This window comes from Psittacula echo, assembly GCF_963264785.1.
Source record: "Psittacula echo genome assembly, chromosome: 2".
Lineage (NCBI taxonomy): Eukaryota > Metazoa > Chordata > Aves > Psittaciformes > Psittacidae > Psittacula > Psittacula echo.
Window position 1 is genome coordinate 161,727,652 of NC_137737.1, and position 23,522 is coordinate 161,751,173.

Consider the following 23,522-nt stretch of genomic DNA (forward strand, 5'->3'; position numbering starts at 1 on the left):
ACATAGCTCAGCAGGCTTTATATTATTTACATATCTGTAACAATTACTGGAAACAAAGCTGAACTGGATTTCTTATTCCATATTGTACAACTGTATACTATTTCAGAAACAACCCAAAATCTGTTACATACCTATAAATTCATAAAAGAATGCTGTAATGCTGTGTGTATACTTATTTTGTCTGTTCTTAGTAATGAATCAGATTCAGTTATTGGTGGGTCCCAGAATGAACTGTAATGATAAATACAGTTGTTCTCTTCCAGATGATACAGATAGAAATTATTTTACTCTAGAGAGGAAGATAGGCTATATAGGTACATATCCTATTATATATGTGCTAGCTCTGTTCCGTGCAAGTCTTACATCATTCCACACCTCCCCAGCCTTTCCCAAACCCACCAGCTCCAGCACCATTCCGTAACAAAGTTAGATATTTAATGATTGCTGTAGTCACAGATTACATTAATATTTTAGAATTTTGCTGTATATTTTAATTTTAGAATTTTCTTTTACTCAGCATGGTGTGTTCAGTGTAAAAGCATGTTCCTGACCAGAACTAGAATGACACATCTCTTTTAGTGCTAAGTTGATTACGAGATGTTGTAGGTGCATACAAATATTGCAGAGTAATTAATTCACTTTGTAATAACAAAATCCATTTTAAGACTAAAAGGTTAATGTTACAGCCCGTCACCTCTGAGATCAGGTTCACAGAGGATCTTCGATATCTCACTGTATCATCAAACTGCTGGGTGCTGTCTTTCAGTGGAAGTCAACCCTGAATTAAGCAGTAGGCTCCCTTTTCCATCCATGAGAAAAGGCATCTTGGATTCACAAGAGCTGTCACGCTGCACAGAGCACTACACAACATGTTCACGCTGTCATTGCCATTTTCTGTATCTACCTGTACCTGGATTAGATAGGAAATGCCTGTTTCATCAATATACCAGAATAAACCAGGACTTCCCTGAGAGTTGCATTCCCAGCCTAGTATTACCAGACTTGAGTGACCGCACCAGGTATCAGAAGTGAATATTTTGATTTTTTACTTAACTAGCCTTTTGTTTAGATTACTAAATCTATATAACTAACTATATAATCTATATAAACTAAAAATAGTGATTACATACTACAAGATAAAATGGATATTCCATCAATGGCAGTGATATTCACATGTTAAAATTTAGTGCCTTAATCCCCTCTGTAACTGTAGTCCCAGCATTCTGGAATAAGAATCCTTTATCATAGATAAAGTAAAATTTCAGGGACAAAGACTTCTTATAATAACTTTAAGTTAATGAGGAAAATGTATCAGAAATCAGCATTAAAACAGGAATCTAGTTTTAAAGTTCACTGTTGTCCCCCTTTTGCCTGATAACAACTTGATGATGTTTCAGCAACATCTCTTGAGACATTGCTTTCTGAAAGCAAAAAACAAATAAATTACTGTATTATTCACTGAACAAGATACTTCTGGATTTTCCCTTTCACACACAGCAAACATTGATTGAAAGACAAGGATTTTCTGTAATGCAATGTAAAGTATTTATTATTACAATATTTGCAATATCACAGTATTACGTGGTAGGTAAGCTATTAAATGTAGCAGAACCCGTCTGCATTTAAAATGATTTTCTACATTATTTTAATGAAAATAAGCCACCACTAATTATGTTCATTTACCCCAGAAGAGTCATAGAAAATAGTGGAAAACAAACTGAAGGGCTCAGTTAGGGGACTGATGACATGAGCTTCATGACATGACTTCACCTGGTTAGAACACTTCCATATTCACTGCCCAAGTTACTGGGAGGACTTTGATATTGGAAGACTCTGCAGCGCAGATTTACATATGGTTCCATAGGCCTGAGAGTAACTGCCCATCGATGCTTTCGGGTCACCAGCAGCTCCCATATTTGCAGTAATCTGGAACATCTTTTTACTGGACTTCAGAGGGGGACAAACATCTTTGCTGTGAAACTGAGTATTTCTTGGATTCTGTGCAATAAAGAAAAGCCAAGATAGTAACCTGTAGTAGCTTTCTAAAATACAAAAAAGGAACACAAATTTTACTTCAGCTTGGAGCAGGACAGATCATGAATATTGTATGAACAACAAGCACGGTTTTGCAAGATCAAGAACAGGATGGTGAGAAGGATGTGAGGGAGAAGGGCTTAAGAATGGGTGTATCATGAACTACTGGCACTGGAGCAGTATTCTTTTGTGGGGATGTGAGAAAGTCCCATGACAAAAAAGTCAATCCTTAGTGTCACAGAAAGGGTAATCTGTAATGTCTCCTTCCATATTCTTCCTCTGCCATAAGCTTCCTCTGATCACCTTGTGTTGGCTAGACTCCTTGAGCCAGGCAGCAGACAACTGGCTCAGGAAAAAGAAAAAACAGGGGCAAGGAGGTCATATAAGAACCCAATGAGCTTAAGAACTTTCACAAGGAAGTGTGACCAGGAACAGGGAAAAAGGAGGAGCAGAGAGGACAGGACTGAAAATATCACTGTTCAGCAGCAGCAATCCATTAAGTTGATTTCAGAGGTAGTGTGAATTCTCCATCTAAGTTTAGAATATACCACAGTCTCAATTTGGTTAAAAAATAATTTGCTACCTACACGCTTTGGACAGGACAAGCCATTGCTGAAGATAATGTAAAAGCAACTGATTTGTGATTCTCAGTCAAAGGGATTTTTTAGTGCTGCTCACAGTCTGAACAATGTGATAACCACTTGTCTGAAGTGATAACACTGAAACTAGAATGCAGTCTGAAATCAGCCTGTCCTCTAGAAAAAGGCAGTGGAAAAGTCATGTATCTCAGCACATCTCTAAAGATGTTGCACTAGAAACTCAAGATGGGAAAAGGAAGTAGAGGCAGAGGATCTGCAGAGATATTTTTACTTTGCTTACTGTTGGGTGACACATATAATCCATTACAGTTAATATTTGTGGAAAAAAACCCCAACTAAATACTGCTAATGAGGCAGAGAGTGATTTTCCAAAGGGCCGCTCCTCCATGTTCTCTGAAGTACCTAATTCCCATACTGAAATTCAACAGTCATTCACAGAATTCCTGCATGAACCTCCTCTTGCTGCTCAAGTCACAGGTGATAGGGTTGTTTTAAAAGACTGGGGTTAGACTTCAAAATCCAGGAGAAAGTATTTATAAACCCAGACCAGCTGAAGATCAGCATTACACATTCTGCAGAAGTAAGGCCACATCTGTGCCCTTGCAATTTGCTGGTGATTCCGACAGATGGTCTTCCTCATCTTCCTCTCAACACTCTGCCTTATGCACAGAACTTAACTTTGGGTTGTAAAGTTCATTAGCAGACAAAACACCTGAATGTAGGTATTGCAACCCTAAAGACTGCAATATGCAAGTTCCTATGCCCAAGCTCTGCCTGGCGATGGACAAGGAGCCAGCTGAGAGCTTATGGGTCAGGATTAAGGGGAGGGTAGGGATAGGTAACATTATAGTGGGAGTCTGCTACAGCTGCCCAACCAGAAAGATGGAGCAGATGAGGCCCTCTATGGACAGATAGGAGCAGCCTCATGTTCATAAGCCATGGTTCTCATGGGGAATTTCAATCACTGATATGTGGTGGAGGGACAGCACAGCAGGACATAGGCAATCCAGGATATTCCTAGAATACACTGATGATAAATTCCTTCTCCAAGTGTCAGAGGAGCCAACGAGGAGAGGTACCCTGCTGGACCTTGTTCTCACCAACAAGGATGGGCTGGTGGGGAACATAAAGCTCGAGGGCAGCCTTGAAATGGTGGAGTACAAGATACTTAGAGCATTGAGGAGGGTGCACAGCAAGCTTCCAGCCCTGGACTTCAGGAGAGGAAACTTCAACCTCTTAAGGGATCTGCTTGGTAGAGTACCATGGGCTAAAGCTCTGGAGGGAAGAGGGGCCCAAGAAAGCTGGTTAACATTCAAGGAACACCTCCAAGCTCAGGAGCAACACATCCCAAGTCAGGCAAAAATGCCAGGAGGTCTATGTGGATGAACAAAGAGCTCCTGGACAAACTCCAGCACAAAAAGGAAGCCTGCAGAGGGTGAAAGCAAGGACAGCCAGCCTGGGAGGAATGCAGACAAATTGTTCAAGCAGCCATGGATCAGGTTAGAAAAGCTACAGTCCTGATAAAATTAAATCTGGACAAGGACATCAAGGGCAACAAGAAAAGGTTCTATAGGTACCCTGGTGATAAAAGGAAGACTAGGGAAAACACGGCCTTCTCTGAAAGGAAATGGGAGACCTGGTTACCAGAGATATGGAGAAGGCCTTTTCTTTTTACCTCAGTCTTCACTGGGAAGTGCTCCAGCCACACTGACGAGTGGCAGAAGGCAAAGGCAGGGGCTGGGAGAATGAAAAACCACCCACTGTAGAAGAAGAGCAGGCTCGAGACCACCAAAGGAACCTGAAGGTGCACAAGTCCATGGGACCTGATGAGGTGCATCTAAGGGTCCTAAGGGAGCAGGCAGATGAAGTGGCAAAGCCACTTAGATCATAGAATCATAGAATAGTTAGGGTTGGAAAGGACCTTAAGATCATTTAGTTCCAACCCCCCTGACATGGGCAGGGACACCCCACACTAAACCATGCCACCCAAGGCCTCATCCAACCTGACCTTGAACACTGCCAAGGATGGAGCATTCACAGCCTCCCTAGGCAACCCATTCCAGTACCTCACCACCCTCTCAGCAAAGAATTTCTTCCTTAGATCCAATCTAAACTTCCCCTGTTTAAGTTTGAACCCATTACCCCTTGTCCTGTCACTACAATCCCTAATGAAGAGTCCATCCCCAGCATCCTTGTAGGCCCTCTTCAGATACTGGAAGGCAGCTCTGAGGTCTCCACGCAGCCTTCTCTTTCCCCAGGCTGAACAGCCCCAACTTTCTCAGCCTATCTTCATACGGGAGGTGCTCCAGTCCCCTGATCATCCTCGTGGCCTCCTCTGGACTTGTTCCAACAGTTCCATGTCCTTTTTATGTTGAGGACACCAGAACTGCACACAGTACTCCAAGTGGGGTCTCACGAGAGCAGAGTAGAGAGGCAGGATCACCTCCTTCGACCTGCTGGTCACGCTCCTTTTGATGCAGCCCAGGATACGGTTGCTCTCTGGGCTGCGAGCACACACTGAAGCCGGCTCATGTTCATTTTCATCGACCAACACTCCCAAGTCCTTCTCCGCAGGGCTGCTCTGAATCTCTTCTCTGCCCAACCTGTAGCTGTGCCTGGCATTGCTCCCACCCAGGTGTAGGCCCTTGCACTTGGCATGGTTAAACTTCATCAAGTTTGGCATCAGCCCACCTCACAAGCGTGTCGAGGTCCCTCTGGATGGCATCCCTTCCCTCCGGTGTATCAACCAAACCACACAGCTTGGTGTCATCGGCAAACTTGCTGAGGGCACACTCAATCCCACTGTCCATGTCACCGACAAAGATGTTGAACAAGACCGGTCCCAACACCAATCCCTGAGGGACACCACTTGTTACCGGTCTCCAGCCAGACATCGAGCCATTGACCACAACTCTTTGTGTGCTGCCATCCAGCCAGTTCTTTATCCACCGAGTGGTCCACTCATCAAATTGATGTCTCTCCAATTTAGAGACAAGGATGTCATGTGGGACATCGTATTTGAGAACTCGTGGCACTCTGAAGTTCCCAGTGACAGAAAAGGGAAATACAACCCCCAGTTTTAAAAAGGGAAAAAGAAAGACCTGGGGAACTACAAGCTGGTCAGTCCCTTCCAATCCAAACTATTCTATGAGTCTGTGATTTTGTATGTATCTAAGCCATATTAGAGGCAAGTTATGTCCAGTTATTTCCACTTCTAGCATAAACTCTTCAGTTGGAATCATCAAATTACAGACTTGTTCAGGCTGGAAAAGACCTTTAAGGTCATCAAGTTCAACCATTAACCTTACAATGCCAAGGCCACCACTAAACCATGTCCCTAAGTGCCACACATCTACACATTTTTTAAATACGTCCAGGGACAGTGACTCCACCACTGCACTGAGAAGCCTGTTCCAGTGCTTGATAATCCTTTTGGTAAATTAATTGTTCCTAATCTCCAGCCTAAAACTCCTCTGGCACAGCTTGAGGCTGTTTCCTCTTATCCTGTCACTTGTTACTTGGAAGAAGAGACTGACATTCACCCTGATACAACCTCCTTTCAGGTAGTTGTTGGGAATAATGTCTCCCTGAAGCTACCTTTCTCCAGACTAAACCCCCTACCAGGTCCCTCAGCCGTTCCCCATCACAGTAGTGTTCCAGGCCCTTCACCAGCTTTATTTCCCTTCTCTGGACCTGCTCCAGCACCTCAATGTTTCTCATAGTGAGAGGCCTAAAACTGAGCACAGAGTTCAAGGTGTGGCCTTACCAGTGCCCAGTACAGGGGGACAGTCACTGCCCTGGCCCTCCTGCCACACTGGTGCTGATATAGTCCAGGATGCCATTGGCTTCTGGCTGCCTGGGCACAAACTGCTCATGTTTGGCTCTGTCAATCAGCACCCCAAGTCCCTTTCCATGAGCAGCTTTACAGCCACTCTTACCCAAGCCTGTAGCATTGCATGGGGTTGTTGTGGCCCAAGTGCAGGACCAGGCACTGAGCATTGTTGAACATCATCCCACTGGCTTCTGTTCCTGGATCCAGCCTGTCCAGATCCCTCTGAAGAGCCTCCTGCCCTCCAGCAGATCAACACTCCCACCAAGATTGGTGGTGTCTGCAAACTTACTGAGGGTGACCCTGATCCCCTTATCCAGACCATTGATAAAAAGATTAAACAGAACTGACCCCACTCCTGAGCCTGGGGGAGCACTGCTTGTGGCTGGTGCCAACTGGATTGAAGTCTGTTCACCACCACTTGGTGGTGAACACCACCACTGGATGGGCTTGGCCATCCAGCCAGTTCTTTACCCAGTGAACAGTGAATGAGTTTACCCATTCAAGCCATGAGCAGCCATTTTCTCCAGGAGAAGGCTGTGGGAAAAGGTGTCAAAGGCTTTACTAAAGTCTGGATAGAAAACATGCAGTCTTTGCCTCATCCACTCAGTGGGTCACCTTGTCATAGAAGATCAGGTTGGTCAAGCAGGATCTGCCCATGCTGAGTTAACCCAAGAGTTAGCACACTTAGCTTTCTATTTAAGGGAACATACTCTATACAAGCCCAACTGCTTTATCGAACTAGGTTACAGGTACCATTTGACTGACTTACATAGAAGCAACAATATTGTAATGCATATTTTTGTTATAAGTAATTTTAACTGATAAAAATGTATTAATTTAGTTACAGAGCAGCCTCTCATTTAAGTATCTTTACAAAGTTGCAAATTAAGATATTTTGTGTCTATATGATTTTGGGCCATAAAAAGATAAGGTGGTTTTTGGGGGTTTTTTTGGTAGGGCTGCTACTCACATTGTAAAGGTTCTGTACATTTGTAGGAGGTAGCCCAGCATTTGCTTTTGCCCATGTGATTTGTCTCCCCAATCTACTATTGTTGGAGGTTATGGCCTGTCGAGAAAGTGATGCTGAAGAGTTCCTGATAAGAGCATCAGAATTTGCATTACCTGCAGCAGAAAAAAAAAAAAGAGAGAAAGTAGGAAAATTATAAGGACACAGAACACCGTGACTGAGGCAGGGACAGAACATAGAAACTGAGTCAGCCCCTGCCACATAACTTCATCTCACTAAATATTCAGAATTAGGCTGTAGTAGCAAAGAAAACCAGTTCAAAAGGGCATGGGAAAATATAACAGCAGTAGAAAAGTAAAGAGAAGACAGAAAGGAACACAGAGTCAAGACTGAAGCAAAACAGACAAAGAGAAGGTCACACACTCAAAACTCATTCAACTGTGTTTTGATCTTATGTAATTTTCTTGGCACACTTTCACCCTCTCATTTTGCCATGTAAATTCCCCTTATTTCTCTTCCCCACTCAATGTCTTTTCTTCTTTCTTCCCCATAATAATACCTCATGATGGGTTACATCCCACTGTAGGAGGGTAGTACCTACTTTGAACAGCAGTGTGTGTTATAGGATTGTGTATCACATGGATCTTTGATCTCTGACATAAACGTCTTGCTAAATCTTCGTTCTGGCTGGATACTTCTGGCTGGATACCACATGTAGTTCCAGCATGCACATGTGGAGCTTTTAGAAGAGGTGGTATTGGTTCTATCTGGCCTTTCTTGGTAGCTAAAATCACAGAAGTGGAGTTTGGAAGCGGCCTAGATTCAGACTGACTTCTTTGTATGTCTTCTCTCCACATTTGCTCCTTTGGATGGCTATCTGATTTCTTTTCAAGGATCATCTACAGAAAGGAGAAGTTGGTTAGAATTAACACAGCTACACAGCAGAGGAACAAAACATAAAACCAAGCTGCAATTTCTTTCACAGAATAGGTAATAAGTATAATTTTAAAATTAATTTAGGTTGGAAAGAAGATAGAAATAAAATTCTCAGTGGAAAGAAAGAACAGGCTGAAGCATTAAGAAAGAGTATTGGGTGAACAGGCAATTTCAATATATGCTGAGAGAGGACACCGCTAAATAAAATGAGCATTAGCCTTGGAAAAGACAATCTACAAGTTCAGAAGATTAACATTATGCTGTTCCTTATCATCCCTTTCTAGAACTTTGCAAAGCTGATTTTTTAATGGTCAAAGCAATATTCACTCTGATTTGTACATAATTATTTCTCATCTACCTCTACACAATATTATCTAGCAAAAGAATCCTTGACAAGGTTTGTGTCTTGGTATAGACAATTTGGTCTCAACTTCCTGTAATAAGTCATCCCAAATTTGACACCCTATCAGTAAGATAATTCAAAACTATTCACTTATTTCTTAGCCTTGTACCTACATTATGTGTGACCAATCTATTGACATTTGGAATATCTTTTCTACCTGTGCTCCATATTCACTTTACTAATTCATCTTCTCCTGACTCCTAATGCTCTATCACAATAGAATTTACTCATTTTCTTCTACTGAACACCTTAAATGAAATGAAGAAAATGACAGCATTCATTAAGCATGTGCAATTACCTTGGATTCTGGAAAAATAAAGTAAGCAAAAGTACCTTGTATAATTTATTCCGGTATTCTGCCACAGACAGCTGGATATCATCACCTAAAGGAAGAATCACATCATGACCCAGAGAGGGCTCCGTGGCAGGACAGTGAAACCTAAGAAGATGATAACACATAATGTAATTCACTTAGAGCAAAACCAGCACCACAGATCAATAATGTTAAAAAGGATTGTTAAATCATCCAGGGTGACCTCTAGTGTAACCAGGGTTAGAGAAAATGAACAGTTAGCTTTGGGTAGGGTTTTTATTTTTCTACCAGGTATATAAAGAAAACTTGTGCCAAATGCGGGTCTGTAACATCTCAGAAGACATCAGGGAAACTGCACTTTGGTATTACTCTCACCTTTTCACATAAGGATGCTGCAAAGCCTCCTCTGCTGTGAGTCGTTTGTCAGGGTTAAATACTAAAAGTTTCTTCAAAAGATCCAAGGCAGGCAATGGAGTAGAGGATGGTAAAATCTCCTCAAACGTTACTCGCTGCCTAGAAGTCAGAAAAAAATGATGTAAGCTTCCAGTGTCTAATTCACAGCGAAGGCACGAATTAATAGTTCTGGGAATCACATCAAGGGACATGTGACTGCAGAGTTCACTCACAAATAGTGCCATAACCCTGAAACACTCTGAAGTAGAGGCCTGTGAGTACGGTGAAGTTTTCACCCCTTTGATTAGGTTTGAATGCCTCCCTCCTAGCACTAGGAACCTACATGAAGTACCTAACTTGCAAATCTAGTCTTTGTCTTGTTTCAGTGGAAAGAGTGATAGATACCAGACAGTGTCAGACACAAGGAAATAACGAGTTCTCTGGCCAATGAGTCCTTCTTCTGTTCTTTTGAAAATACAGGAAGCCCAGATTCCTAACTTGGATGTTTCAGTTCAACCGTGAAAGATCCCATGACTCCAGCCTTTAGACCACAGAAATGTATTTCTGTAGAATTTGCAATGAGAAGATGAACTTTAAAAGTCTGGTTTTGCATTTAGAAGTCTTAAATATAATTATTAACATCATGAACGTGAGTACATCTAATACATTTGAAAAATCAGTTTTAAAACACAATTCTTGCTCATATTTTAAATAACATTGTTACACCATGACAATATTCTTTTAGTTTAGAAAAATGATCCATCACTGAACATAGCATTTGGACTGAGTGGCTCAGAAAAAAATCTTTTTTGTTTTGAAGAATAACATTTCACTTGCCTTTTACCTATCTGGAGCCAGCTATCAGAATTCAGCCACACAACTTTCATATTTTTTTTGGGGGGGTGAGGGGAGAAGATAACATCCAAAGAGAAGCGCTGTCAAATACAAGTGCATTTCAGGCAGGAGTTAACGGAGAGCTCCAGTTGCTGTCTTTCACTACACAGAGAAGGGTTATAGTAATGAGAGAGCTCTTCTCAGAGGTGCTGTGGGGGTTGACCCTCGCTAGCAGCTAAGTTGCTTGCTCACTTTCCCTTCTCTGCCTTTTGACATGCAGCAGCCCTACAACAGAAGGATTTGCCAACAGGCTGGGCAACTGAGAATCACAGAATCAGAGTGCTTAGGGTTGGAAGGGACCTCAAAAACAGAAGTCAACATGAAAACCCACATGCTGCTCATGTGAACAAGACCTACTAGAGTTTATGGTTTGAGCCAGCCTAATCTACACCTATGAAAACAGCATTCAGAGGACTCACACCACACATAGCTGAGCTATGCATGTTGCAGACTTCTCAATGAGAAGCGATGCTCACCGGGATACTCATGACACATATGAGTAAAGCACACTTAGACACCAGTGAGTAACTTGCTATGGCTATAAGATAGTGTAAGAGCATCAAGTTTACTAATGTTTACTAATGAGGTATGTCATAAATACAGAATGTTGTGTTTTTCTGGGTACATAACTGTATGCTCCAAAAGAACCATGACAGATATTGGAAAAAGAAAATTAATCAAAACGCCTCAGGATAAGAACATACTCCAATTTTCAGAAAGTTCACATGACAATAGCTTGGAATGTCAGCCCATGGGCCCAACCTCATTTTTGTTTGTTATTCCCAGATTATGTCATTGGTCTTTTTTTTTTTTTTTTTTTATCTGCAGAGAGCAGAAACCATTTCCACTGGGGAACAGTGGCAGGTGAACTGCAGAACTGCAGTGGAATTTTCTGTCAGGTTCATACAGCAGATTGCTGACTTCTGAGACACAGCGAACACAGAAGGCTTACCAGGAACTGATGCAGTTAATAACTGAGGGTCTGTAATCTGACTGCACAGCCAAAATATCTGCAACAGTGAAAAGAATTACTGTTAGTGCCACGAATGTGCACAAGTCTATGGGACGTGATGAAATCCATCCACGAGTCCTGAAGGAGCTGGCGAATGAAGTTGCTAAGCCACTGTCCATTATATTTGAAAAATCATGGCAGGCAGTGAAGTTTCCAATGACTGGAAAAAGAGAAATATATCCCCCATTTTCAAGGGAAATATGGGAAGACTACAGACCAGTCAGTCTCACCTCTGTGCCTGGTAGGATCACGGAGCAGATTCTCGTGGAAAGCATGCTAAGGCATATGAAAAACAACGAGATGGTTGGTAACAGTCAACATGGCTTTACTAAGGGCAAATCCTGCCTAATCAATTTGGTGGCCTTTTATGATGGGGCTACAGAACTGATGGACAGGGGCAGAGCAGCTGACCTTGTCTACCTGACTTGTGCAAAACATTTGACACTGTCCTGCATTACATCCTTGTCTCTGAACTGGAGAGACATGAATTTGATAGATGGATCATCTGGTGGATAAAGAATTGGCTGGTGGCCGGACACAGAGAGTTGTGCTCAATGGGTCAATATCCAACTGGAAACAGGTAACAAGTGGTGTCTCTCAAGGGTCAGTGTTGGGACTGATCCTGTTCAACATTTTTGTCAGCAACACGGACAGTGGGACAGTAGGATTGAGACGCCCTCAGTAAGTTTGCCAATGACACCAAGCTGTGTGGTTCAGTTGATACACTGAAGAGATGCCATCCAGAGGGACCTTGACACACTTGAGAGGTAGCCAATGCCAACCTCATGAAGTTCAACAAAGCAAGGTGCAGGGTCTTACACCTGGGTCAGGGCAATCCCAGGCACAACTACAGGTTGGGCAAAGTGATTAAGAGCAGCTCTGCAGAGAAGGACTTGGGGTGTTGGTGACCAAAAAACTGAACATGAGTTGGGTTCAGTGTGCGCTCACAGCCCAGAAACCAGCCATGTCCTGGGCTGCATCAAAAGCAGTGCGAAAGGGGTGATCTTGCCTGTCTACTCTGCTCCTGTGAGACCCCACTTGGAGTACTGTGGGCAGTTCTGATGTCACCAGCTTGCTGTTAGAGCAAGTCCAGAGGAGGCCACAAAGATGATAAGGGGCTGGAGCACCTTCCATATGAAGACAGGATGAGACATTGGGGCTGTTTAGGCTGAAGAAAAGAAGCTGAGTGGAGACCTCAAAGCAGCTTCCAGTATCTGAAGGGGGCTACAAGGATACTGGAGAGGGACTCTTCATCAGCGACTGCAGTGACAGGACGAGGGGTAATGGGTTCAAACTGAAACAGGGAAAGTTCAAATTAGATATAAGGAAGAAGTTCTTCTCTGTGAGGGTGGTGAGGTGCTGGCACAGGGTGCCCAGAGAAGCTGTGGCTGCCCCATCCCTGGCAGTGTTCGAGGCCAGGTTGGACAGGGTTTGGAGCAATCTGCTCCAGTGGAAGGTGTTCCTGCCCACGGCAGGGGGTTGGAGCTGGATGATCTTAAGGTCCCTTCCAAACCAAAGTGTTCTACAATTTTATGCTAACGACTACCAGCTACACATTTTATGAAGGAAAGCAAATATTTGATATTAATGTAGGAAATTATCCTGATAAAACTTGAATGGAGATCTTATGAAAGGCAGATGGAATATTTACGTACAAATTCTTTAAGCTGATTTTCTCAGTTCCTATTCATTCTATTGTAGATTTCATAAACTTGCATTCTTATACCCACATATGCAGAAGTACAAAGATATCTGAGGCCAAATGATCTGTCCAGGATCACTTGTGTGGGACACAAAGAACAACGGATACCAGGTATTGATTTTATCATCACATCCGCTGGGGTTCTTTTTGAGTGGTGATGATGAACTGTTTGCAGAACACATCTGTCATACTCTTGAAGAGTCAACAGTTGCTATGGAATGCTTTCTGCTTCAGAATCTTGCTGCTTCGGTCCCCATAAACTAGGCGAAGTTGTTGCTAGTAGACTGGGTATCCTTGTTTGCAGTAATGTTTTGAACAACTGTCTCTTTTCAGTATTTTGGCTAAAAGAAGAAATTGTGCCTGTGACATGCTGCAACCTTGCAGCCATTGTCCTGTAGTAAAGACACAAGCCCTTCTGCTAAAGAGCCACTGTCCTCTGGTCTTGTCTTAGAGTGCAGACCTTCTGGTTATGACATTATCAACACATTCCTCAATTATATCACTGAGAATAGAATAGCATTTTTTGTTTAGTAATTGGCTATTCTTCTAACTCCTGTTTTAGTGTTTTCACACACATTTCCATTCATATTTCATCCCCAGCAACCAAATCTCTTAATAAAAACTATAAATAACTTTAAGCTTGAATGGAATTCTCCAACACTGTCATGTCCTTAAACTGAAGGTAGTTATTTTTCAAAAAAAAAAACCCCTATTTGCTAGCTCAGTTAGAACATATCAACATGTTGCAAAAGTTCATAAACTGTACGGGCTGTTAGACTGGAACTCATAGAAGACATAATAATAATCCCTTTTAGATTTAACATATACTTCTTCCAGCTTTCACTTTGATGTTTATATTTCCAGATAAGAAAGTCCAATTTCTCTTTATTATACAAGTCCCCCTGAAGTATGACACTGTTTTAAACTGTTATCCTCTTATAGATCTCAAAACTGCTTTGAAGGCCTGGTTCTTGTTTCTCATCCAATCAAGTATCGGTTTCATAATTAAGTCTTTAATTTCCTTGGAAAGATGTTAGAATGTCTCAGAAGAGACACTTTCTTCCCTGATCCAGCTGGGCTGCTTTCCTTCACTCTTTTAATCTCTAAATACTTTTCTTCACAGAAGAGTCTTACCTTCTGGGGATGGGGCAGGAATGACCCTCAAGATCTGCTCTATTTGATTCACTGTTGAAGTTCCAGGAAAAAGAGGTTTCCCAAGTAGCAGCTCTCCCAGAATACAGCCAATGCTCCACATGTCTACACCTTTAGTGTAACTACAAATAAGAACAGAATAGAGTTAGGACAAAGTCAAGCAACTGCTTTTCTGTACCTGGTATTCACATCACCTACATTAGTTTATTTTGTTGACTCCTTGAATATGAATGCTCACAGGTTTTAACTATAAAGTGAATGAGATTTGAGAATCATGAAACTGGCAAGCATAAAAGGAGATTTATGCTACTGACCCCCCATTCTAGGAAACCGTAAAAGCAAATATATTAAATGTAAATGCCAAGACAAGGTACTATACACTTTTCATACCACCAACTGTGAAGATACAAGTTGCTGTTTGGAAACAACTGACTTTTCAGGACATAATGTATTTAGAAAGTACTTACAATTATTAAGCAAAGTAAATGCCAAAAAATGGGTAAATGACAGTTTGCAAAACATCCACATTTCAAATTTGGGATACTGAGCCAGCCTGTAGGGTTTGGTTTTTTTTCTGATCAAAAAGATGTTGCATGTTTAAGTCAAAAAAAGGACGAGGCCTGACTAGCTGCTGATTTAACATTTGATTACAGGATAGTTTTTGAAGGTCTATCAAAAAATTCTCCATAAATTTGGAAAAGAGAACAAGGGTAGTCAACTAAATTCTGCAAAGATGCAGATTTAAAAGGAGAAAGAATAAGTGTAGTAGTAGAAAGGACGACAAACAGATGAGTTGATAGTGTATGTAAGCAGGCAATCCAAGAAGCCAGGATGGAACTGTACACATAATGAGAGATTTTTTTATGTTGCAGAACTGAAGTTGAAATGCATATTGAGAAAGTGAGCTAACATGACATTGCATCTGGTGACATCCAAAATGAAAATATTTAAGCTTTTTGACATTAGGTTTTCCCAGTGGGAAGAAATTACAGAATGCCATCCCTTCACTCAATATTAAACAGTTACCTCCTACAGGAAAGTAAGATCTCAGGGGCTCGGTACCAGCGTGTTGCCACATACTCCGTTAGAGCAGGGTTGACTTGATCCTCATTCATCTGACATAAAGAACGGGCCAGCCCAAAGTCACAAAGTTTGACAAAGCAGTCTGCATCCAGCAAGATATTTGAAGGCTGAATTGAACAAAGGAAAATTAATAAGCTTTTTACTCTCTGGATGAGAGAAGATTATTATCAAGTTTCTTTTATTAGTCTCATTCTTTTAATATATTTTCCAGTTAGTGTTTAACAGAAAACTTGAGTGAAGGATAAATACTGTGACTGAAATATACCTTCTGATCTCTGTGAATAACATTTCCTGAGTGGATGAATTTAGTTGCCTTCAGGAGTTGGTAGAGAATGTAACACTTGTGGATATCTTTCAGCAAATTCCCCTTCTTAATCACAGCATGTAAATCTGTCTCTGTAATATATTACATTAGTAATATATTTACATCAGTAAAGGAATGCAAGTTCCTCAAAGCAAGGCCAGAATAGACCATTGTCCAAACTGTAATCTTTCAAGTGCATCCTCAACAGAAGTTAACACTGCAACTACCAGTCATACTGCAGTCTTTCTGTACTATCATCAGTCTGACTTGTGGTTCATGCTACAGTAGCTGTTCTATTTTTGCATCATTTGTTATAATAAAATTGCACAGTCTCTTCCATATGCAACTCTCCTGTCTCTCTAAGCCTTCAAATTTGTTGCTCACTGCTGTCTTTCCTTCATCTAAACCAGACAATTCCCATGTAATTATTATTCCTTTTAAAGTCTCACTGCTATTCAAATCTATTGACAACTGATACTTGTTTTGAAAAACCTACTGCTCCTACTTACATGAATATTCATGTAAATCATCAACACACTATCAAAGTAGGGAACAAGGATAACTCATAGGAGAGGCTATATTTAAATGGGTGATGCAATGCTAAGTCTCACCCATGGACTCAAAGATGAGGTAGATGTCCTTGTCATTCTGAGCTCGGATAACATCCAGCAGCTTGATGATATTTGGATGTTCTCCAAATTCCTGCAGAGGGAAGAGACCCAACTGTCAAAAATCATTTGTCTTGCACGTGGACCATAAAAAGGGACAATAACCCATTTAATTTTGTATTTATGCTTGCTCCATAGTATGAAACCAGGCAGGAAATGCAAACAAATGAAAATCTAGCATCTGAGACATGAGTTCTAAAAACCCCTCTATACCATTTGCAAATAAAATCCAATCATCTTTATGCATCTCAGATTTCCTACTGAATGCAAAGAATGAGTGAAAGCAGAGCAAAGTTGCCATCAACATCCATAACGAACAAATCCAACCAACTTGAGAGTGGGCTGAAACCCTCCACAGGCTGCCTTGGTTGAGCTGACTGTAATGGGAGAGCAGACAGCAGAGAGACACCTAAATACAGATACCATAAACTGCAGGTGAATTCTACCCTCACATTTGCAGACTGACAATACTGTCAAGATAATTTCTTCATTTCCTATAGCTTATTTCAACATGTTTTATTCCCTATACCTATAAGCACTTCTGTGCAGCCAGAGACACTGTAGACACTTCACAATATGCCAACATTTCATGAACTACCCTGTATATAATATTATAAAGAGCTGCACCATAAAATCTATGCTTGTATCTAAAATGAGGGAATTTTTTGTTATATGAACCAGTAATGTTGACTCTTTATCTATTTCTATCACAAATTCAGTTATAAACAGTATCAAAAAGCATAATATCAAGCTACCCCAGTACAGTCTTATAACAGCATTGTCTTCCGAGACTCTGAGGCCAGGACAAAAATTGGTTATGACGTATAACATCTAGAAAAAAACACAAACCGACAGACCTACCTGCAGCAACCCATGAAAATACACTTACAAAGCAGTAATATACACCCAGGCCATCATAGAATCACAGAATAGAATCATAGAATAGTTAAGGTTGGAAAGGACCTTAAGATCATCTAGTTCTAACCCCCCTGCCATGGGCAGGGACACCCCACACTAAACCATGCCACCCAAGGCCTCATCCAACCTGGCCTTGAACACCACCAAGGATGGAGCATTCACAACCTCCCTGGGCAACCCATTCCAGTGCCTCACCACCCTCTCAGTAAAGAATTTCTTCCTTAGATCCAATCTAAATTTCCCCTGTTTAAGTTTGAACCCGTTACCCCTTGTCCTGTCACTACAGTCCCTGATGAAGAGTCCCTCCCCAGCATCCTTGTAGGCCCCCTTCAGATACTGGAAGGCTGCTATGAGGTCTCCATGCAGCCTTCTCTTCCCCAGGCTGAACAGCCCCAACTTTCTCAGCCTATCTTCATACGGGAGGTGCTCCAGTCCCCTGATCATCCTCGTGGCCTCCTCTGGATGTCCTTTTTATGTTGAGGACACCAGAACTGCACACAGTGCTGCAAGTGAGGTCTCACGAGAGCAGAGTAGAGGGGCAGGATCACCTCCTTCGACCTGCTGGTCATGCTCCTTTTGATGCAGCCCAGGATACGGTTGGCTTTCTGGGCTGCGAGCGCACACTGAAGCCGGCTCAGGTTCATTTTTTCATCGACCAGCACCCCCAAGTCCTTCTCCGCAGGGCTGCTCTGGAATCTCTTCTCTGCCCAACCTGTAGCTGTGCCTGGCATTGCTCCCACCCAGGTGTAGGCCCTTGCACTTGGCATGGTTAAACTTCATCAGGTTGGCATCAGCCCACCTCACAAGCGTGTCGAGGTCCCTCTGGATGGCATCCCTTCCCTCCGGTGTATCAACCGAACCACACAGCTTGGCGTCATCGGCAAACTTGCTGAGGGCACACTCAATCCCACTGTCCATGTCACCGACAAAGATGTTGAACAAGATCGGTCCCAACACCAATCCCTGAGGGACACCACTCATTACCGGTCTCCAGCCGGACATCGAGCCATTGACCACAAACACCCTTGCATCGAGCCATTGACCATCAAACACCCTTGCATTTATTCTGAGGACAATATTCAGAATACCCATCCAAATAATCTAAAGAAAATTTTTACCCAAAAGGGATATTTTTCTAGAGATGCATCAGTCTTGACAGTGTTATTTCAGTATTGTTTAAGAACTTATTGTCTTGTCCTGGAACTGATAATGGAAAGTTATGAGAAAGTTTAAATTTATACTAAAAAAATCCTACCTTGAAAAACATATTGTCAGAGCCAGTCCTACTTCTCTTTGCTTAAAGAACAATGCTCTTAATAATTACCAAAAACAACACTCTAAAATGTGTCCCAAAATGTATCAAAATGTATCAAATAGACCTACAACTATACTGAACAATAAACATAAACCCTGCAAGCAGCGTAATGACCAGCAATATCACATATCACTCAGAAGGGAATCATCAAAATTCCCAGATTCTATATAAGCACTTCTCAATTAAAGAACTAAACTTCAGCCAGCCCACCAATGCCCCTATAATAAACATACAGACTGAACTAAGCAATTGTTATGCACAGGAAAGAATTTGCATAAGCAAACTAAGACAAACATCCAGCTACCAATGAAATAATATTTCTTATGTCTTTCCCTTTATGATCTCTCAGTCCTGAACCTCAAGAAAGAGGTATACAGACCTTCAAAAATAGGAGCAGAAAACTAAATTTCTTAAATCTATTGAGCACCGAAAGTCATTAAAATAAGGACTGAATGGCACATTAATGTCCCTCCCCCCAGATGGCTCATTCTTTCCTTCAGGAGAAATATTCTACTTTACCTTCTCCCAATTCCTCCTGCACCAGTCTACTCCAGAAGTGCTACACTTTCAGAGATGATCTTAGAGGTAATTCACTTCTAAGGAATTGTTCTCATATGTTTTTATCTCTTAAATTTGCAGCTTCCATTTCAGGCTTAAAGAATTAAAGGATTAAAAAGCAAAAAACCTCATCTCTTACCTACTTAAGCTTGAAGTCTTAGGAAATACCTCTTCGTATGAGCCCTGCCTCGCTTGTGTCCTTAGAAGATCATAGTTATGATAGCATGTCTTAAAGGAAAAATAAGGCAAACTGTCCATTTCATTCAGGTGGTTTTGCCCAGTCATGGAAAGACTGTTTGCCAAGATGGTGCAGGAAAGAAATTAACAGAATTGTCAACATTGATCATTGCATTTTGAAAAACAGTGGGAAGAAAATATGTGAACATCAGAGATAACGAAAAATCAGAGAGAAGTGGGGACAATGGACATTACCTGTAGGAACATAATCTCTCGAAATGTTCTCTAGAAATAAACAACAAACAAGTTTATTATCACCTCAACAGAATGACAGAACAGAGCATAGACTTCTCATCTCTAAAGCAGAGGAAACCCTTATATGGTAGACAGGCTAGGAAAAAACAATTGCTCACTAGTTACAAGTGTGCTCTCTGCTTAGACACTACAGCATAACAACACATGGGAGAATCAAATTATGCATGTCTATAAAGACACTTTTTCCTCAGGGATATCAAACAGTATTTTGTAGATGCCATGATATACAAAGCTTGACATTTATTGCTCCTAATATATCCTAATAATATCCTAATATAGATGTCGACTATTTTATTACATGCATAACTGTCAAATAACTAACATTTTTCAAAAACATAAATCCTGAAAATATCTATGAACTCCCACCACATCTTTCAAGACATATTAGAACGATTAGAATGATTTCTCACCTGAGCATCTGTTTTGTTTCTGAAAGCATCATAAATCTTTTTAACAGCCACTCTTTCTCCTGTCCTGCGATCAATTGCTTTCCATACAATGCCATAAGCCTAGAGAGTAAAAGCTACAGATGAACAGTGTACTATGCCATTTAAAGCACAGTTCAGACCTTCAGTGTGGAAGTAAACCGTGCTCATTAGAAGGACTGAAAGAAGGGGTAATCACCAGCTACTTAGAAGAAAGAGAGATTAGGCCAATGAGCAACAGTTGGTTGAGTCAAGGACTAAGAACAGCTACACTGAGTCCAACCAAATGTCCACAAGGTAAAGTGTACTGGTTCTCAAAGCAGCCAATAGCAGATGTACATGCTCATGAAGTTCAACAAGGCCATGTGCAAGGTCCTGCACCTGGGTCAGATCAATCCCCATTGTCAAAACTGGGGGAGGAATGGGCTGCGATCAGCCCTGAGGAGAAGGACTTGGGGGTACTGGTGGATGAAAAACTGGACATTAGCTGGCAATGTATGCTTGCAGCTCAGAAAGCCAACTGCATCTTGGGCTGCAAGGAAAGAAGAACCAGGTGATCAGGCTCAGTCAGCACGGGCTACTGTTATGGAATATGGACTTGTCGCACACCCAATCAAGGAATCACATTACTACCATCTAAGACTTCAAATACTGGGACTTTGCAGTCCATTGGTGGTGGCAGCTTCAGTGGACAGATGGGTGCCGCATGTAGACTCTAGACACACACTCAGGCAGCTGTTTTCCCTTTTTGCCTCTATCCTGAGCTTTCCCAAGCAGAGTCTCAGGCAGACTTCATTGAATTCATTCAGTTGGTACAGTGGTGAGCTACAGCGTGAGCTGGGTGCCTCCAGAGAGAGACCCTGAACAAAGAAATCCCTGAGCAATCATACTCTTGCAATCTAAGCTTCCCACTCCTCACATGATAATTCCAAATAATAACATTAGGATCTGGGGTTTCCTTGCTCTCCACTGGGTCTCTTCACTGCCTCTAGACAGGGTGTTTCTTCTGTTATCTCTAAGGTTGCAGCTTCTGCTATCTCTAAGGTTGCAGCTTCTGCTGACAAGACTAGCGAGCTTCCTGGCTTTCTCACGTATATTGCAAATGAACTCTGGGGCATCCTTTTATTTAAGTAGGTAAAAAGCTCAGCATACCTATGTGAAAGTTCACACCTTACAGCCTAAGGTTTCAGCACGTCTAACTACTAAGGCTGAGTAAGTTACACCGACTAACTTTCTTTATTTCTTTACATTTATGAAAGGCAGGTCCTGCTTGACCAACCTGATCTTCTATGACAAGGTGACCCGCTGAGTGGATGAGGCAAAGACTGTGTATGTTTTCTTCTCAGACTTTAGTAAAGCCTTTGACACCTTTTCGCACAGACTTCTGGAGAAAATGGCTGCTCATGGCTTGAATGGGTAAACTCATTCACTGTTCACTGGGTAAAGAACTGTCCAAGCCCAGAGAGTGGTGGTGAATAGACTTCAATCCAGTTGGCACCAGCCACAAGCAGTGCTCCCCCAGGCTCAGGACTGGGACCAATTCTGTTTAATCTCTTAGTCGTTTAATCAATGATCTGGATGAGGGGATCTGCGGCACCCTCAGTAAGTTTGCAGACAACACCGATCTGGGTGGCAGTGTTGATCTGCTGGAGGGCAGAAGGTTCTTCAGAGGGATCTGGACAGGCTGGATCCAGGAACAGAGGCCAGTGGGATGCTGTTCAACAATGCTCAGTGCCTGGTCCTGCACTTGGGCCACAACAACCCCATGCAACGCTCCAAGCTTGGGTAAGAGTGGCTGTAAAGCTGCTCATGGAAAGGGACCTGGAGGTACTGACTGAGCCGAACATGAGCAGTTTGTGCCCAGGCAGCTGAGAAGCCAATGGCATCCACGCATATGATACACCGATGTATCAGCACCAGTGTTGAAGCAGGGCCAGGGCAGTGATTGTGCCGCTGCATTGGGCACCGGTGAGGCTGCACCTCAAATCCTGTGTTCAGTTCTAGGCCTCTCACTACATGAGACATTGAGGTGCTGGAGCAGGGCCAGAGAAGGGCAACAGAGCTGGTGAAGGGCCTGGTGCACAAGTATGATGAGGAATGGCTGAGGGACCTGGGGGGGGTTAGTCTGGAGAAAAGTAAGTTCATTGAAGACCTTATCACTCTCTACAACAACCTGAAAGGAGGATGGAGCAAGGTATCTTCTAACAAGCAACAGGAGAAGAGGAAGTGGCCTCAAGTTGTGCCGGGGGAGGTTTAAACTGGATATTAGGAATAAATTTTACACAGAAAAGGTTGTCAAGCACTGGAACAGGCTGCCCAGGGCACTGTTTGTGTTACCATCTCTGGAGGTATTTAAAAGATACGGTTTAGTGGTACACTTGGCAGTACCAGTTGAGTGGTTGGCCCTGATGATCTTAAATGATCTTAAATGCTGTGCTTGGTGTGAAAGTTTCTGTGAGTCAAAGGATGAGGTACTGGGAGGGGATGGGCAGAGCTGAGGAGGTTCTGCAGCTCAGCCACAGCAGTGATAATGCTAGTAAAAGGTTTCTGTCCCATTCGGGTTGCAGAGAGAGCTGGGCTTGTTCAGTCTGGAGAAGGCCCCATGGAGACCTTAGAGCAGCTTCCAGTAGCTAAAGGGGGCCTACAGGAAAGATGGAAAGGGACTTTTTACATGGGCATGTAGTGAAAGGACAAGGGGTAGTGGCTTTAAATGAAAGAGATGAGATTTAGATTAGATATTAGGCAGAAGTTCTTCCCTGTGAGGGTGATGAGGCACTGGCACAGGTTGCCCAGAGAAGCTGTGGCTGCCTCATCCCTGGCAGTGTTCAGGGCCAGGCTGGACACAGGGGCTTGGAGCAACCTGCTCTAGTGGAAGGTGTCCCTGCCTGTGGCAGGGGGTTGGAACTGGAGGAGCTTTAAGGTTCCTTCCAATCCAAACCAGTCTGGGTTTCTAGGATATAAACTCTCAGACCAGCATCACTAGACTTGGCTCAGCTCCAATTTTATATTATATAATATATAATATATATAAATCATATTATATATATAATATATATATAAAATATATTTTATATATATAAAATATATATAATATATTTTATATATAATGTATTATTCCCCGCGGCAGGGACCGGGAAGCCTCAGACCAAGGCGCCGCCGGGACGCCCCCAGGCAGCGCTGGACTCGCTGTGCAGCTCCCCGAGCTCCCAAGGCCTCCCCAGGCACTCACCCCCTTGCCCAGGCGCCTCTTGATCTCGTATTTCTGGGAGACGAGCGCCTCCACCTCCGGCGCGATCATGACGGCCGGGCCGGACTGAGCTGCGGGAGGCGACGGGAGCAGGCTGGGGGAGCAGGCAACCACCCCACCCCACCGCACCGCGCCGCCCTGCACCAGGCCGCGCGCCTCGCTCGCCCCGTTGGTTTTTGCTGCTATGGAAACGGCGCCGCCGAGCAGCGCATGCGCAGGCGCACAGCATAACGTCAGGCGTCCCGCACGGAGCGGTTGCGGGCCGTCTGGGGTTG

At 42.7% G+C, this 23,522-nt stretch overlaps 1 protein-coding gene across 1 annotated transcript; it reads right to left on the bottom strand.

The window, feature by feature from the left end:
- Positions 1 to 1,803: 1,803 nt before the first annotated feature.
- Positions 1,804 to 23,298, bottom strand: MAPK15 (mitogen-activated protein kinase 15; the record flags this gene model as incomplete). The annotated part of the gene is made up of 13 exons (XM_080610680.1): positions 1,804 to 1,998; positions 7,436 to 7,587; positions 8,034 to 8,331; positions 9,105 to 9,210; positions 9,460 to 9,597; positions 11,324 to 11,381; positions 14,220 to 14,359; positions 15,264 to 15,427; positions 15,586 to 15,716; positions 16,236 to 16,326; positions 19,516 to 19,545; positions 19,986 to 20,084; positions 23,230 to 23,298. The coding sequence occupies 13 exons, from the start codon at positions 23,296 to 23,298 to the stop codon at positions 1,804 to 1,806; spliced, it is 1,671 nt and encodes a 556-aa protein (XP_080466806.1).
- Between the last annotated feature and the right edge of the window lie 224 nt (positions 23,299 to 23,522).